At 35.5% G+C, this 18,413-nt stretch overlaps 1 protein-coding gene and 1 non-coding gene across 2 annotated transcripts; one reads left to right on the top strand and one right to left on the bottom strand.

The window, feature by feature from the left end:
• The first annotated feature begins 5,365 nt into the window (after positions 1 to 5,365).
• On the top strand, positions 5,366 to 12,268 carry LOC142525980 (uncharacterized). The gene is made up of 11 exons (XM_075630260.1): positions 5,366 to 5,810; positions 5,921 to 6,136; positions 6,295 to 6,467; positions 6,583 to 6,708; positions 6,886 to 6,892; positions 6,953 to 7,103; positions 7,316 to 7,597; positions 7,684 to 7,984; positions 9,551 to 9,620; positions 11,986 to 12,172; positions 12,229 to 12,268. The coding sequence occupies exons 1-11, from the start codon at positions 5,366 to 5,368 to the stop codon at positions 12,266 to 12,268; spliced, it is 1,998 nt and encodes a 665-aa protein (XP_075486375.1).
• Positions 12,058 to 12,163, bottom strand: LOC142528171 (small nucleolar RNA R71). The gene has a single exon (XR_012815651.1). It is a non-coding gene; the product is annotated as a small nucleolar RNA R71 (small nucleolar RNA).
• Positions 12,269 to 18,413: the final 6,145 nt, after the last annotated feature.

The raw sequence follows: 18,413 nt of genomic DNA, 5'->3' as shown, positions 1-18,413 counted from the left end.
ACTATGGTTATGTTTCGGGTTAATTTGAGTTAAAACCGGGACTCCGATTTAAGTTTTAAACGAATTATATAAGTTAAAGTTTGAGCTCGAGCTTACGTCTAAGAAATGATTAAAATTATTTCTTTTAAGGCGCTTGAAAGTTTGAATCGGATATGGTCTTTTTGCATCGAGTTATGTTATTAGTTATGCCAATGCCCATTTAATGTATATATTCTTTATGAACATGGATTTTTATGTTAATGCTGGAAAACACGTTGCTTGCCTGATTTCAAGGAAATGTATGTATATGGTCTTTTTGCACCAAGTTAGGTTATTAGTTCTGGCAATGGCCTGACAACTGTTAATGCATATTGAAGGATCGAGTGTGCTAGTGCCTTCGAAGGCATTTCGAACACTATATTCTCCAATAAGCTGCAATAGCTCGTGTTCTAAGAATATTAACATCGATTAATTAAATCGAATTTGGTTAAAACCAAGCGGAAGAAACTCGAAGTAATCCTTCGTGAAGAAAACTGTTATATAAAAATACATTTTAACTTATGTAAACTGAATAACCGAAAAGGGTAGATTGGTTTTTGCATTCATCAGTTCAGTTAAATACACAAGATATGTTTATGGATGTTCGGAGATTTCAACTACTCTTACGTCACCCCTTCTACCGCCTCGGGTAGGATCTTCTAGAAGACTTTGATTTATACAACTATTTGTACAAACCCACTCAGCTAGGACTTAAACTACTGCCTAAACTGAACTCCTAACTACGACTGAAGGCAGTACCTTCCAGCCAACACTTCTTTAACGTCTATGTGTCAAAGACTACATACACAAGTTTAGTGTCTTTGTGCAAGACTATATTTGAGTGGTTGAGAGAGTTTGTGTGTGAGAACTGAACAAGGATGTTCTCACACACAGAGGGAAAATAAGCTTCTAGACTAAGCAGATAACACGTTAAAGTGTCCCTCTGAGCTGAATGCTTTTGAAAGCGGATGAGCAATGTTCGTGCCCTTTCTTTTTTCTCGTATTTTTGTTTTTGGCTTTTCTTCACTGTCTCTCTTTGTAAGGTCTTCACTGATCTTCTCTTTATATAAGCAGGAAAACTGAATGTACAGTGAGACTCATTAATTGTATCCGTTGCATCTTGAATTCGTTTATTGGACTTTGTGTCTCGACTTTTCGACTGCCCTTTTGAAACTTTTTGTCTTTAATGCTCTGATGCAACGTCCATTATTGTCCTTTGATTGGACAAAGGCTTTGTACCTTCACGCACAACTGGAATCCACTGAAAGAGTTTGTCTTCATCTACAACTGAAGGATTCTGACTGATGCTTCGAACTGGTCAACTGAACTGATCAACAGTTGGGCTAGCGAAATCAGTTGACTCGTCAGCTGAACTGATTTCACTCTCGTTCAGTTGAACTGATCATCTGGGTTTCTTCATCAGTTGAACACTCTTTCGGCTGGCCAGTCTTTTGAGCTTCTCCTGCTGAACCACCTATCAACTGGACAATCAGCTTGACTGCTCAAATGACGTAACAGTTAAACTGATTCAGTTTGAGCAATCATTTAGGTCTTCAGCTTGCGATGTAAACAGCTCGTGAATAATCGAAGCTTCTGCACACTAAGGTAGATTATTAGTAACATAAATTAAAAGGTTTTGTTATCATAAAAATCAAGATTGTGAACTTGAAAAGTTCCAACACATATTTATAATGTATATGTTCTTTATGAACATGGATTTTTATGTTAATGCTGGAAAACACGTTGCATGCCTGGTTTCAAGGAAATTTATGTATATGCATGAATTTTACAAGTGATGAATACGATAACAAGTTTCTGAAGGAGGTGAGTTGATTGTGACTAATACGAACACGAACATGAACATGTAATGTCAATGCTCAGTGGACGGGTAAAACTGTCGTTGATGTCCCCGCCGTCGGGTATCGCGGTTATACGTATATGGATCCATCGACTTAGATCGATACGAAATTCACAACTAAGGAACTGAATTCAATACAAAAAAATGAATACGTAGATGACATTACAACAAAAATAGCTTTTCGCAGCGCACTATTAACAGCGCACAATAAAGGCACGCCGTTAATAGTATTATTAACAGCATGCATTTTTATGTGCTGTGTTAATAGTAAAAAAAATTTAAAAATATTCGTGTCTAGACAATAACGGCGTACATTAATCGCACACTGTCCATATTATTATTCACGGTATGCATATTATTGCACGCTGCGAAAAATGGGAAACCAATTTCATTTCGCGCCTTTTTATTCTCATGTCCCGCTTTTTTTCTCCTTTTCTATGTGCCACTTTCTCTTTGCCAAAACCCTTCGCCGCCTCTAACTTCCCGCCATCTTCACCGCCACCTCCTCCTCACCGGCGCCGCCTCTATCTCTAGTGTTGATTTAAGTCATCAGATGCCCTAATCTGAAAGGTAAACGACCTTCCTTGCACGATTCTGTAATATTTAGGAGCAACCGGTTCTAACTTTCCGCCATCTTCGCGGCGTCCTCCTCACCGACGTCGCCTTTGCCTGTTTAGTGTTGATTTCAGTCATCAAATGCCCTATTATGAAAGGTAAGCGACCATCCTTGCATGATTAGAGTAATTGATCTTGAAATGTTATCATGATTTAAAAAAACATTGATCATTTTTCGTCTGAATCTGATGTTGAATACATCTATCGATTGTTTAATATGCAGAATTTTGATGAATTTCGGCTAGTAGCAAATTTAGACGTGTTTGTTAGGAGAAGGTTCAATTGCTTTATTGTAATTTTTGCTTGCCTTATATTATAATCTGTGTAATGTCATACTCATGAGCACGAAGAAGTTTCAATTGCTTTATTGTATTTGTTTTGTCTATTTTTTCCCTTCTGGTAGCTGAATATTGACATCTGTGCAAGAAGTATTCTGACTTGATATAAAGGTTTGAACTTTATACTCATTCTATACCAAATTTTTGGATTCAAACACATTGTGATGAAAGAGAGTCTAGAGTTTACTGTTTACAGACTTGCTTTTGTCGAATTTTCCGTTGATTTGAACCACTTTTTGATGTTTCAGCAGGGTAGACTTTGTTGTCAAAGGTTGTGATTCCTTTCCAGATAAAGAAGGCTTTCTTTTAACTTTTACTCTTTCAATAACACTTATATTTCTTGATTTTTTCAGAAACTTAATGTGGCTTCTCGTTGGATCAAGTTTCAGGTAATGAGGTAGGGCATCTTTATCAGGAAGAAAGAAGTTGAAAGGAGGGCACAGATTGTAGAGTTAAAAGATGAATAAATTTTATTCCGAAAATGGAAATCGCAATCGCTCGAGGCTTTGTTTCATCTGACCTCGAGATTTCACAGCACAAAATTTATTCCGTCAGATTTCTCACAATGTTTTCCAAACATACTTAAAATACCAAATACTTCCAATTATTTATTAAACTTTTTACGCATATGAAGTTTGTATTTTCATTTAAGATTTTAAAATGTGAGAATCAGTGTTCTGATAAAGGGAACTTGATATTATATGTTTAAGTAGTTTTTCATTGTCTTTATCTTTCTTTAATATATTCTTAGATCTAACTCGCACTACAAGAAAAACTTCTTTCAACAACGTACATACGAAAACGATTTTTCACTAAAACCGTTGTGAAAAACCGTTGTCGTATGTTTTTTAACAACGGTTTTTTTAAAAACCGTTGTCGTATAGCGTTTTTTTGGGGTCAAAGACAACGGTTTTGTTAAACTATAGATAAATTTAGCGACGTTTTGTAAAAACCTTCGCTAACTATTACAAAACCATCGCTAAATGTAGCGACACTTTTAAAAAATCGTTGCTAATTTAAAAATTGCAACGATTTTTACATAACTGTCGCTAAATATAGCGACATTTCTAAGAAAAACCCTCGCAATTTTTAAATTAACGACGAATTAATAGATATTAGCGATGGTTTTTTCTTTTTAGCGACGGTATATGTTTAACCGTCGCTGAAATTACCGTCGCTACCGTCGCATATTTTCTATAAATATCCACATTTTCGGTCCATTTTCCTCCACACAACTTCACAACACTTAAAATTTTTCTCTCTTACATGATTTTAGTTTCGATTTAGGGTAAAAAATTTCGCTTCAACTTTTGATAAATTTTTAACTGTTAGTTAAGATCATGAATATTGCTAGCATAGTCAGATTGTAAGTTTTTTTTCATTTACTGTTTTTATTTTATTGAAAAACTGCGACGGACATCATAAAAAACCGTCGGTAAAATTAGCGACGGTCTTTATGAAAAACTGTCGCTAATTTTAGCGACGGTTTGTTATGTAGCAACGGTTTTTCATAAACCGTCGCTACGTCGCGAATTTGGTAATCCGTCGCAAATTTGTTGTAGTGTCGAGCAATACTATTCATATTCAGTGAGTCGCCATTCTTGTAATACTATGAACACTTACTTATACAGGGGGTATTGCTTAGACTAGCTAACACTACTGGAGTTCTGAAGTGTGCTCAATCTGTGTGCAGGTATAAATATTAATTGTGTGTATTATTTTGGCATGGATGGTAAATACTACTTTGACCCATGATTTTTATTTGTTTAAAATATAATAATGTATGAATAAGTTTTTTGTATTTAAGTTTTTTTTATTGTCATTTGGTGTTCTCTTATAAAAATGTTGGTAATATTTTGGGAAAGAAAATTTGGGATAACATCTGACACCTAAGTAATTATATCATATAAATTAAATTATCATCGTGTATATATATGTGTGTATGTGTATGTGTTGATAAAATCTCATAGTTATTTCATACAAATGAAAAAAGTTTTTTCACGAGATGGACAAGGAATGGATGCATCTGCCTTCTTTCTAGGCTTGTACCGGAGTATGAAGAAGGGGTAAAAAAATTTATAGCACAAGCTAGGAACTATGCAAAAACACGTGAAGTAATTTTATGTCCTTGAAAGCGTTGTAAAAATAAGAAGTATATGAAATTTGACCAAGTTTACGACCACTTAATTATTAAGGGGTTCGATCCTTCTTACACTATTTGGGTCTTTCATGGTGAAACTTATAACTCACAATCTCAAGTTGAAGGTAGTTCAGGAGGAGTTCAGAAAGAAGATGAAAGTAGAGAGGCATATCACTTATATAAGGATGTTTTTTTGCCGAAGAAGAGGTTGGACACACTATATCTGAGGTAAACGATTATGAGTTTGATGATTTATTAAAAGATGCGAAAACTCCTCTCTTCCCTGGTTATACATATTACGCAAAGTTGTCGTCAGTCGTCACACTATACAATTACAAGTCTACTAATGGTCACACAGACAATAGTTTCAATGAGCTCCTTAAGATTTTAGGTGACATGCTTCCAGAAAACAACACACTTCCAGAAACTGTTTACACGATGAGAAAGTTGTTGAAACCATTTGATTTAGGATATGAGAAGATTCATGCTTGCCCAAATGATTGTTGTCTATTTAGAAAGGAGCTTCAAGATCTGGACTCGTGTCCAAAGTGTGGATCCTCAAGATGGAAGATAGACAAAGTCACCACCAAAATTTGTAAAGGAGTTCCTGAAAAGGTCCTACGGTATTTTCCGGTGATACCAAAACTGAAAAGGATATTTAAATCAACAGAAAAGGTTGAAGAGTTGATTTGGCACTCCAAACACAAAATTCAAGATCATATGATGCGTCATCGAGTTGATTCAGTAGCTTGGGATACAATAGATCATAAGTGGCCTGATTTTGCATCAAATCCTAGAAATCTCCGCCTTGGTCTTGCAGCAGATGGATTCAACCCTTTTGGTGACCTTAGTTCCAGATATAATTGCTGGACAGTTATTTTGGTCAATTATAACCTTCCTCCGTTGTTTGCATGACAAAGTAAAATCTTATGCTGACATTATTGATTCCAGGTCCGAAGCAACCGGGAAATGATATAGATGTATACTTGGAACCCCTTGTGGAGAATTTGAAGGAGTTGTGGGACAACATTGTGGAGGCATATGATGCATTTAGCAAGTCAATGTTCAATCTAAAGGCTATTTTGATGTGGACAATCAATAATTTTCCAGCTTATGGAAACCTAGTTGGATGTGCCACAAAAGGGAAACTAGGTTGCCCAATATGTGGTGAAGACATATGTTCTATGTGGCTTAAGTATAGTAGAAATTTTGTATACTTAGGTCACAAGAGATTTCTTGCTCCTAATCATACATTTAGTCAGGAAAAAAAGTGATTTATTGGGAAAAAAGAGAGTAAAAGGAAACATAGACCTTTGAATGGTTAGCAATTACCGATGCATTGAAAGATATTGAAAACTACTGGGGTAAAAAGCAAATGGGTGAGACTGTCAACACTTTTAGGAAAAAGAGGAGGAAGCAGAATAGTTCAAAAGAGGTACAAAAACCAGTTCAAAGGTGGAAGAAAAAGTCAAAAAATTTCGGTTTTCCATATTGGAGTGTAAGTTATTTTGTAGTCTATTCATTAGCTTTTGCAAATTTTTTTATTTTTTGTTCCTAAATTATTAGAAATATTCTGAACTAACACTATGAAACTTGTTAATGGTTACCTTTAGGGCCTCCTGCTACGTCATAACTTAGATATGATGCATGTTGAAAAGAATGTCTGCGAGAATATCATAGGCACATTGTTAAACCTGAAGAAAAAATTCAAAGATGGTGTGAATGCTCGCAAAGATTTGGTACACTTAAAAATTAGACAAGAATTACATTCTCAATAAAAAGAAGAAAATAAATATCATTTACCTACTGCCCCGTACACACTGTCTAAAAAAGAAATGGATGTATTTTGATCTAGGTTGAAGAAAATAAATTTTCACGATGGATATAGCTAAAATATTTGTAATTGTGTTTCTCAGGAAGAGCGTAAGCTTATTGGGCTGAAATCTCATGATTTTCATGTTCTGATGTAACAATTGCTATCAGTTGCATTGAGAGATCTTCTACCGAAAGGTCCACGCAATGCTATATTTCTGTTGGGTGCATTTTACAATGAATTATGTCAAAGAGTATTAGACAGGAACCGTTTAGAACAACTCGAGGAGAATATTGCTGAAATTCTATGCATGTTGGAAAGGTATTTTCCACCCGTTTTTTTTACCATCTCGGTTCACTTAAAATTCATTTAGCAAGAGAGGCTCGCTTGTGTGGGCGAGTCCAATTCCGTTGGATGTATCCATTTGAAATGTATTAAGTAATCATTAATCTTTTTGACAAATTTTATATTATAAAAAGATTTAGATTTTTCTATCAACACTTCTTTCATGTGAATTTTGCTTTGTGATTTAGATTTATGAAAATACTAAAAGTGTATGTGAAGAACTGGGCAAGATCAGAAAGTTGTACAGCTGAGTGTTACCTCGCAGAAGAACGAATGGCATTTTCTAGTGCTTATATAAAAAATGCTTATAGTATTGCTGTTCGTTCTAATAGGAACGATGATTTGGTAGATGGATTATTAGAAGGTCGCCCAATTTCTAAAGGGAAAAAAAAGATTTTAGAGGATCACGTGTTACAAGCTGCACATCGATATGTGTTATTCAATACTGCAGAAGTTGAACCTTACTTACAGTGAGTGTAGTTAGTTTCATACTGTTAATCTTGATTTATTACATATATTGTGTATTCTAACATCTTCATTCAATGATTTTAATTAGGATGCACATTGACGAGCTTAAACAAACAGATCATCGTTTCTTAAGTAATGAAACGTTGTTAAAAAAGCAACATATGGAAATATTTGCTGAATGGTTATCAAAACAGAATCATGTTAACTCTTCAGACCGAATTCAATGGCTATCACTTGGTCCAAGAAATCACGTTACATCTTATACGGGATATGTTGTAAATGGACATCGGTTCCACACAATTTATGTTGGAAGGTCGACACAAGATAGTGGTGTTTCAATTGAAGCTGATACTTTTTTTCAATCTAATGCTAGTGACAATTCACATACAGTAGGAAGACTATCTATGAGGCCCGGGGCCGAAGAGGGCGGGGGGTGATCGCCGGTGCCATGAGGTTGCACGGAGCGGCTCCTGGCAGGCTTCTAGGTGGAGGGAACATGAATGAACCGATCCCACACTGGAATGAGAGAGATTCTGAAACTGTTCAATATAATGGACTGTACAGTTGAAGAGGGCTTAAAAGATTTGATATGTACTGCTCATATTAAGAAGGTGCATCATTTTTTCGGTAGCTCATCACATAAGAACTCCAAAGTTAAGCGTGCTTGACTTGGGGCAATTTTGGGATGAGTGACCTCCTGGAAAGTTTCCCAGGGTGCGTGTGAGTGAGGAAATAAGCACGCTGGAAAGATTCGTCTTGGTACAGTGAGGACAATCGTCGAATTTGGGGCGTTAGAACTGGTATGAGAGCCGACATCTCTTAGTACTTTGTGGTTCGGGGACGAACCAAGCGGAAGCTGGTGGGAATGTGAGGCCCGGGGCCGAAGAGGGCGGGGGGTGATCGCCGGTGCCATGAGGTTGCACAGACAATGAGCGGCTCCATGGCAGGCTTCTAGGTGGAGGAAACATGAATGAAGCGATCCCACACCGGAATGAGAGGGATTCCGAGACTGTTCAATGTAATGGACTGTACAGTTGAAGAGAGCTTAAAAGATTTGATATGCACTACTCATATTAAGAAGGTGCATCTTTTTTCGGTAGCTCATCACATAAGAACTCCAAAGTTAAGCGTGCTTGACTTGGGACAATTTTGGGATGCGTGACCTCCTGGGAAGTTTCTCAGGGTGCGTGTGAGTGAGGACATAAGCACGCTGGAAAGACTCGTCTTGGTACAGTGAGGACAGTCGTCAAATCTGGGGGCGTTACACTAACATACTATGGGGTTATACGAGATATTGTTTTTCTATACTACTATTCTTTCAAAGTTCATGTTTTTAGGTGTGATTGAGTCAATCCTGGAAAATTGAAGATGGTTTTACACTTGTCAACTTACCCCAAGGGCTAAAAACTTTTGAAAGTGATCCTTTCATTTTAGCATCACAAGCAAAACAAGTATTCAATTCGAGGGACAATGATGAAACAAATTGGTATGTGTTGCTAAAAGCGCCGCCTCGGGGTAGTCATAACATGAAGGTGCTTGAAAAAGATTCTTATACGTCATCAACACCTTTTGATGTATCTCTACTTGAGATTAACATTACTAAGAAAGAACCGAACTCAAGGAATGAGTGTGAGGGAATCAATGTGACTGAGACATGACTGAAATTTTCAGAAATAGATTTTATAGTTATTTATTTTGCTTGATACATGTTTTTCTAAAGTTACGTAACTATTTATTTAGTGTTTAAATATATTTGTTTACTTGTTTATTTTCAGTGATGCATCATGTCATATTACATGTTTATCAAGTCATTAAATAACATTCAAAAGATGAGAAAAATGGTCAAAAAACATAGCAAAGGATATGTAGATGAAATTCAGGTTAGAAATTAAATCTTGTTTTATTTTACTAAAGCACACTAGTATATTTCAATGTATCATTTTTTCATTTTACAGGAAAATATATCTTATAGGTTATCGAGAACGAATTCTAACAATTCAGCTAATTCATCACATGATTTGCACGGTAAATAACCAATTGATGATGAGAAAAGAAATAAGAAAAAAGGACGGGGTGCTAAAAAATGTTTAGTGGCCAAGAGAAGTGTAAAGAACTGGAGCCTAATGAGTTTGGACAGCCGGTTGGAGATAATTCAGTGAAGTACGCTTCTTTCCTAGGTTACAAGATAAAAGAATTTGTGCATTATACGTTTGATGGATGGAATGACATAAGCGAAGAAGTGAAGGATAGGATGTGGAGCTGTCTTCAGTTTATATATGTTGGAACATTTCATGTTCCCAATCTTAATTTTGATGTTAACAAAACTTGTTATTGTGTTTCTAACATATTTACTCAAGTGTGAAGTTATTAAAAACAAGAAGCAAACTGAAACTGAATTTTGCACAAACTGAATTTCTGGCAAGCTTCGGTATTTTGATGATATCTGATATTGGTGTATTTTACTTGTTTTTCATATCATGTTATGTCGCATTTTGTTGCATTTATCATTTAGATTTCATGCATTTTGTATTATTTTAGCATAATTTATGTTTCATTGTTGCTCATGCGTTTAGTTGGCGAAAATGCAGGTGAGTCGTGCATAAACTCAAAATTTAAGAAAAAAAGTTGAAAGCCATCAACCCGGGTGCACATTCACATCCGCCCGAGAGCCTCCAAGGCGTGAGAGAAGGATTTTTTTTCGAAGGTCATCCGCCCGGGCGGAAACTTAGGTCAGCCCGAGCGCGTCAAAGAAAAATGAAAATACAAGATTTGCGAAGGTCATCCGCCCGGGCGGAAACTTATGTCCGCCTGGGCGCGCTTGTATTTTTGGAAAGATTTTGGACGATTTCTTCCCTTAATTCTGAATGGGGAGGATATGGTAGGGGGATTGCACGAAAAAGGAGGATTGTTCAGCAGCCACCACAAGCCTTGGAGAGGAATTCGCGCTTGGATTGCAAATTCGACAATTGTCCGGGCATCGTCTTTGCGTTTTTCATCAAATCTAGTTTTTTTAACTTAGTTTTTATCTTTGAAACATTGTTGCGTTTATTTTTACTATGAATTCTAGTAGCTAACTTAAAATATTTGTTGGGATTTAAGGGGATCCTACCCCGAACTCTGATTTAGTTAATTCATATTTCAGTTTTTGGTTTATTCTTGTTTGTGTTATTGTTTTTCATTGTTTTGTTAGAGCGTAGCTAACTTTAACAACATTTTATATTGCAAGTGAGTTCGAGAATATAGCTTGTGATAGGAACGACTAACATAATCCGTGGATCTACAATTTACATAGACATATGAAATTGGATACGCGCCGATAGTTGTAGTCCTAAGGGTCGAAAACTAGGAGATTTCACAGATCGATTTGCGATTCACTCTTGATAAATAATTAAAGATATTTAATTACTTCACTGAGTAAAATTAGTTTGGTATAGCTCGAGAGAGTGTGTTCAATTGAATAGGAAATCCTGTCGGAAGCATACAATCACTATCAAACGAATTAATTAATTAACGAGGGGTAGGTGAACCGGAATCCCCAACAAATTCATTTCTCATTGAATTTTAATCAACCATTTTAGATTTTATATTTAATTATTCAAGTCTTGAATCTTTTTTTATTTGCATGTTTATTTGAGCATAGTAGTAATAAACAACCATCCAAATTTCGTTGCTAAAGATTTAATAACTGAAAATAATAATTGTTAAATACAGTCTTCAGTGGAACGATACTCGTGTTCATGTACATTATACTATTACATGACATCGTGCACTTGCGATTAATTTTGAGCATACAAAACCATATTTTTATTAAGGATTCCACAGTGTAAGTTTTTCTCGATCAAGTTTTTGGCGCCGTTGCCAGGGACTGTTAATTCACAATTTTATTTTTAGTTATTTTCTTTAGCATTGTTTCATTTTATTAAGTTAACACTCCATATTCTATTACAGATATCTCTTCCAGTGCATGCCAAAGTCACTTGACGTGGAGTTTGAGCAGTTTGACCCTGAAATTGAAAGAACTTTCCGCAGGAGAAGACAGCAGCAGAGACTGAAGGAACTGATGGAGAAGATAGACATGTTGAGATGCCACGCCGCATACCGATGCTAGAGTATGCCCAACCTTCTTTGGATGGAGCATGCCCCAGCATTGTGAGGCCTATTGTGCGGGCAAACCACTTTGAAATCAAGCCAGCGATAATTCAGATGATTCAGAATACAGTCCAGTTTGGAGGATCTGCAGTAGATGACCCAAACACGCACATCGCAGATTTTCTTGAAATTTGCGATACTTTTAAATTTAATGGAGTTTCTGATGATGTTGTTAGACTGCGTTTATTTCCTTTCTCCTTACGTGATAAAGCTAAAGCATGGTTAAATTATTTGCCTGTAGGTTCGATCACCACATGGGAGGACATGGCTACAGCGTTTCTCATTAAATACTTCGCTCCATCTAAGACCATGAAGCTGCAGGCAGACATCACCACATTTGCTCAATTCGAGCAGGAGTCTTTATATGAGGCATGGGAGAGCTTCAAAGACCTACTACGAAGATGTCCTCATCACGAACTGCCACTTGGGTTAGTCGTTCAAATCTTTTATTATGACTTGCTTACTCCTAATCGTACTATGATAGATGCTGCTGCTTGTGGGAACCTGTTGCGAAAAACTGCTGAGGAAGTATACGAGTTATTGGAGGAGATGGCTGCTAGCAGCTATCATCCTCAATCTGAAAGGAACAACCAGCGAAGAAGTGCAGGAGTTCACCAAGTAACTGACCTTTCTACAATTTACATAGACATATGAAATTGGATACGCGCCGATAGTTATAGTCCTAAGGATCGAAAACTAGGGGATTTCACATATCGATTTGTGATTCACTATTGATAAATAATTAAATATATTTAATTACATCACTGAGTAGAATTAGTTTGGCATAGCTCGAGAAAGTGTGTTCAATTGAATAGGAAATCCTGTCGGAAGCATACAATCACTATCGAACGAATTAATTAATTAACGAGGGGTAGGTGAACCGAAATTCTCAACAAATTTATTTCTCATTGAATTTTAACCAACCATTTTAGATTTTATATTTCATTATTCAAGTCTTGAATCCTTTTTTATTTACAAGTTTATTTGAGCATAGTAGTAATAAACAACCATCCAAATTTCGTTGCTAAAGATTTAATAACTGAAAATAATAATTGTCAAATACAGTCTTCAGTGGAACGATACTCGTACTCACGTACATTATACTACTACTTGACATCGTTCACTTGCGATTAATTTTGAGCATACAAAAACATATTTTTATTAAGGATTCCACAGTGCAAGTTTTGCTCGATCAATATCTCTCAACTGGATGATTTAAATGACAGTCCGCCAACTTTTCTAATCAGAAAACTCAATTTTGAACAAGTCGTATTACACGTCAGTTGGGTAAATTCGGATGTTATCAAGGTCTAACTGATCAATGAATTACCAAACTGATTGCATGAAAACAGCAATCAGTTGGGTATGAGCAGTTGCGGTATTTTTTTCATATCTCTCAGCTCGGGTATTGGAATGAATTGATTCAGTATGCATTGAAAAGATAAGCCGATGATCTACAAATCATCTTCAGAAGTCAAAGTCTGAATCAAAGTTTAAGATGATGATAAATGACGATGAAACTACTGGTTCTGTACAAACTGAAACCAGCTAGGCTGATTTCAGCACACCAGCTGAACTGAACTGATCTGAACTGAACCAGCTACTGACCAGAACTGAACCAGCAGCTGACCAACTGAACTGAACCAGTTGCCGACCAGCTGAACTGAACTGAACCAGCTTCTGATCAGCTGAACTGAACCAGACCAACTGAACCAGCTGACCTGAACCGAACCAGCATCTAACCAACTGAACTGAACCAGCTGCTGACCAGTTGAACTGAATGACCACTTGAGTTGACCAGAGTTGACCAGTCGGGGAAATGTCCAGTAAGGCGAATTTGACCGTTGCAATTTCAGAAACAGGACAGAAACTTTGCAAAGGTCATATTCTTGTAGCTAACGTATATATCATTGTTGGGGCCTATAAATACAACATCTTGAATATCAAACAAGAGCTTTTGAAGAAGATTCGAAGCATTGGCAGTTAGCATGAAGAAATCAGCTAGTTATGAGCACAAGCCCTTGCGTGAGGATATATTTGTGATGTACACTGTAAATGATAAATTCCACACACACAATTACTCACACATATACAAGAGACTTGAACTTCAAATATTAGTTGAGTGAGTCTTTACACAAAGACGTAAAACATTGTGTTTGTAGTCTTTGCATATGACACATTAAACAATATGCTGATTGTTTGGTGCTGCCTACAATCTTGAGTGCTAGGAGTTCTAGTTGGGTACTGTCCTTCTTGAGTGGGTTTATACAAAGAGTTGTATAAATCAAAGTCTTCTAGTGAATCCTTTTCAAGGGGAAGAAGGAGTGACGTAGAGTATTTGAAGTCTCCGAACATCCATAAACAAATACATGTCTATTTGTTTATTGCATTACTGTTTATTTTCAATGTTTTTAAAGAAGCATTGTTTAAGCTGAAACGTTTGCTATTCGTTTTCTTAAAATGCGCTAGAATTTTTTTTTCCTCTCACTAAATCGGCCGAATACATATATGTGCACTTTGAAAATACTTTGTTCCATTTTGAAAATAAAACAACCAACTAAAATTTAAAAATCCAAAGGAAAATAGTTCGAATCATAAAATCATTAAACTTTTACCAAACCTAATAACACCATTTTGAAAAGTATAGCACATACTATGACCTCTCAAAAACCACTCATATACATAAATAAAAAGTAGCAAAAATATCTTTAACATAACTTAAAATCATAAATCATAAACTAGTACGGAAAACTAGCGTCGGTCCTCAGGTTATGTGTATCTTCAGTCCAACAAAGTCAACCATCAAGACCTCCATTAACATTATTATCAAACTCACCTGCATCAATCAAACTTAGTGAGTTGAAAGACTCAACACATCATATTTTTGATACCAAATAATACGTATAAAAATCAGATACAACAGTGAAAATACTTGTACTTAAAATACCGTTTTTATGAAGATGCATAAACTTCAAACATGAACATTTTTGTAAATATTTTCATGATGCATAAACTTTTAAAATATTTTCATGATCCTTTTTCATAAACATTTTTATAAACATATGCATATCATCCTCGACATATTTATATTCATATTATCATCAACATATATGTAGTCATTTTTCCTTTCGTTGAATTCATATCGTTAATTGTAACTTTCGTGTTCATCGACATCTACGTGTTGGGCGATGGATCCATCTACATGTAACCACAATACTAGGCGGCGGGGACACCAGCAACACTCTCACCGGTCAACTAGGCCTTGGCCTATCCTCATCGAATGGAAATACGATCGTCGGGCTCCCTCTGGGGCCTTCTCCCATAAATGGGCTCCCTCTGGGCCTTTTTCCTCCTGATATCTCCATTCTTATCCTCATATCCTCATATCCGTATCAATGAAAATACAATTGTCGGGCTCCCACTGGGACCGTCACCCTCACGATATCTCTAACATATCATCTATTAGTCACAATTACTTCACTTCCTTCAACGTTTCATATTATCATCACTTTATAAAATTTAAACATTCATATAACGTTTTTATTTTAAACCAAGCATGCAACATATCTTTTAACGTTATCGTTTTCCTCATAAAAATCCATAAGCGTTTTAAAATAAACATTTTAACATATAAAAATCCATAAACATTTTCAAAATAAACATTTTAGCATATTAAATCATAAAAACATCCATAAATATTTAAAATAATCATACTAGCATATAAAACAACATATATGACACTGCTATGACGTTTACTAATTTTTAGGTGTAAAATGACCGTTTTATCCTTTGACGTAAAATTTCACGTTTTTGACATTTTCTTAATTTTATTGAATCTAACATGTACCAATTAATTATTTAAGCCTACAAGAATTTTCTCATATTTTTATTTAGCTTAAATCGAGGCTTTTAAATTAATATTTAAATGTGACGTATTATTGCGTTTTAATCCCGAATTAAACCAAACCATAATATAAAATTTTCAAAATAAAAACTTAGACTTTTAATAATTATTTGAGCTTAAATATAATTTTCCATAATTTTATTAAGCTTAAATCTAGGCTTTTTAATTAATTCTTTGATTAACGTTTCGTGCGACGATTAAATCCCGGATAAATCCAAAACTCATTATTTTGATCCCAAATTTTAAACATAACATTTTTATTATTTATTCTACCCTTATGAGCCATGAACCACCCCCGTGGACCCATGGTTCCAATTTTAGCCTTTTAATTTTTGAATTTGACACATTATCGAACCACCCGAGCCATATCCCAATTTACTCGAGCCACACCTAAGCCACCTCGAGCCAAACCCTAGCCAACCCAACTAGGGACCCTACTGACTAAGCCCAGCCCAAAGAACCATTTCTGGCTCACCCAAAAACTCACCTGGAACTATGACCCAATATTCTGCATGTGTGTGTGCGTGTGTTCCCTTGAACCATTGGACTCCCACCTAGTCTAGGACCCTTCAAGCCCTTAACCACTTGACCTATCATGACCCTAACCTCCCTTGGACCACACCCAGACCATCCCAAGCCCATGGATGTGAGCAGCAACATACCTGAATGGGACAACAGCCTCGCGCCCTCTTGCTGCCATGTGTTTCCTCACGTTTTGCTCACCCAAGCCACTCCAGCCCCTGCCCCAACCCTGGACCACCCTTCTTTGACCCTAAAGAACCTAGCCTGGCCCAGCCCAGACCCCTTTGCTGTTGCGACTTTGATTGTTGCACTCCCAAGAGCAGGTTGTCCACAAGTAGTATAATGAGTCCGATATCGTATCCACAGGAAAGCTGAGGTAATTACAAGTCCACTACAATGTCTTTTTGTTTTTGTTTTTTTTTGGTTTTGTTTTAATTGTTTGAATCTTTAATTGATAATTTTTAATTGTTCAAATTTTAATTTAAGTAGTTGAGATTAAAAGATCCACTCTTGATAATTTAATAAAGTTAACATTAATGAACATTATTGAAATTCACTTAATAAAATGGTTCCAATAAATATTAAATAATCATATTTATATTATGTTATATATTATTATCTTATAAGTATATAATATATACCAAAACTTATAAATGTTGTCAAGTATTTATTGTGCTAAATATATATTTGTAAACACTAAATCAAGGTTCCCACTTTAAATGGTTGGTAAAACCAAATACACATTTAAATGGTACTAAAAAATTAATATTATGATATATTCATATATAATAAATCAAGGCATCCACTTTAAATGGTTGGTAATACTAAACTAACATTTAAATGGTTCCAAGAAATTAATATTATGATATATTCATATATAATAAATCAAGGCATCCACTTTAAATGGTTGGTAATACAAAACTAACATTTAAATGGTTCCAAGAATTTAGTGTAACATATATCAACAATAAAACAAAACTCCCACTTAAAAGTAGGGTATAATAATGCTTAAAGAAAAAAATACAATATAAACAAATAATGATTAAATAATATAAAACATATATTCTTAACTTTTAATAACCTTGTTGAGGATCGATGAAGAGTTTAGAGGGGGGAGTGAATAAACTCTTTCCTTTACTGATAGATTTTGCAAAGGGTGCTAGAATCATGTTAAAGATTGTAGTTGTTCTTGTTCAAGGTAACGTCCAGCAGATCACAATAATAAGTGCAGAAACAATCCGATAGAGTATGGTGAAAACAGTAATAACAGAAGGCAGTAGAACAGTAGTTGTTTCTGGAAGTTCGAAGATAAAATTTTCTACGTCTCCCCTTCTTCTGTTTCCATAAGGTATCACTAAAAGACTTTGGATTTTATAGTACAACACTTGTACACACCCATTTCAGCAGGACTTATCCTTTGCCTACTGAAACTCTTAGTAACTCAACACAATATGATTTAATATGAAAAAGTTCTGGAAAAGACTCTTTTCCAGTTTACAGACTCTTCTTCAAAAGAATATCGTAAGGCGTTTTACTAGAAGAGGTGAAGAAACAGCAGTACAAAATGATCTCCAAAGATTAGAAGTAAGATATAAAGCGTGTACTGCTTTTTCTGCAAGTTCAGCTTGGGAGATAACGATTTGTTCGCGGTTGCTCAATGTAACGTTGGATAGATAATAAAAATAATCAGCGTAGTTCTTCAAATGGGTTTGATCCATATATATAGATATCTTGAATCCGACATCTATAATCAAAACGGCTTCTTTGACTTCTGATAGAAACAACTTTATTGCTAAAAGTAGTTCCTGCAGAAAGGCTTCAGAACAATCAGTCTTGCTACATACTAAAATAGGTAATGCGTATTAAATGACTTTGTTCAGCATTAATGAAGCATTTAATACTCGTACTTGATAAAGTAACGGTAACATTTAATATAACAAGGATATGTTCTGTTCCTATGAGTGAGTCAAGTTCTGCTTCTGTTTTTCTAAACTGATAAGTACTCGAAGAGTACTGCTTAGTTAAGGCGAAAAGCAATCTTCTGTTTTTATATAGTCTTCTGGTTTCACTTAACGAGATCTACTGGTTTTGACTATCATCACCACAATTAAATTAAGTCTATCAATTTGCCCCTTTGTGGTGATGCCAAAACCTGGAAGTGAGTAAGAAGAAGAAAACAGTTGAATCACGAAAGATAACAATTATAAACTAAACAGTAAATCAGAGTAAAAAAGAAATTAATC

The sequence above is a fragment of the Primulina tabacum genome, chromosome 15 (assembly GCF_025594145.1).
Source record: "Primulina tabacum isolate GXHZ01 chromosome 15, ASM2559414v2, whole genome shotgun sequence".
NCBI lineage: Eukaryota > Viridiplantae > Streptophyta > Magnoliopsida > Lamiales > Gesneriaceae > Primulina > Primulina tabacum.
Note: the sequence above shows the minus strand (reverse complement) of the source record. Positions and strands in the feature narration are given on the sequence as shown.

Bases quoted from the DNA above. Each gene is read 5' to 3' on its own strand.
- LOC142525980 (XM_075630260.1), top strand. From the start codon at position 5,366: ATGCTTCCAGAAAACAACACACTTCCAGAAACTGTTTACACGATGAGA. The intron at 7,598-7,683 runs GTGAGTGTAGTT...GATTTTAATTAG, and splicing joins GAAGTTGAACCTTACTTACA to GATGCACATTGACGAGCTTA. The intron at 7,985-9,550 runs GTAGGAAGACTA...TTCATTTTACAG, and splicing joins CTAGTGACAATTCACATACA to GAAAATATATCTTATAGGTT.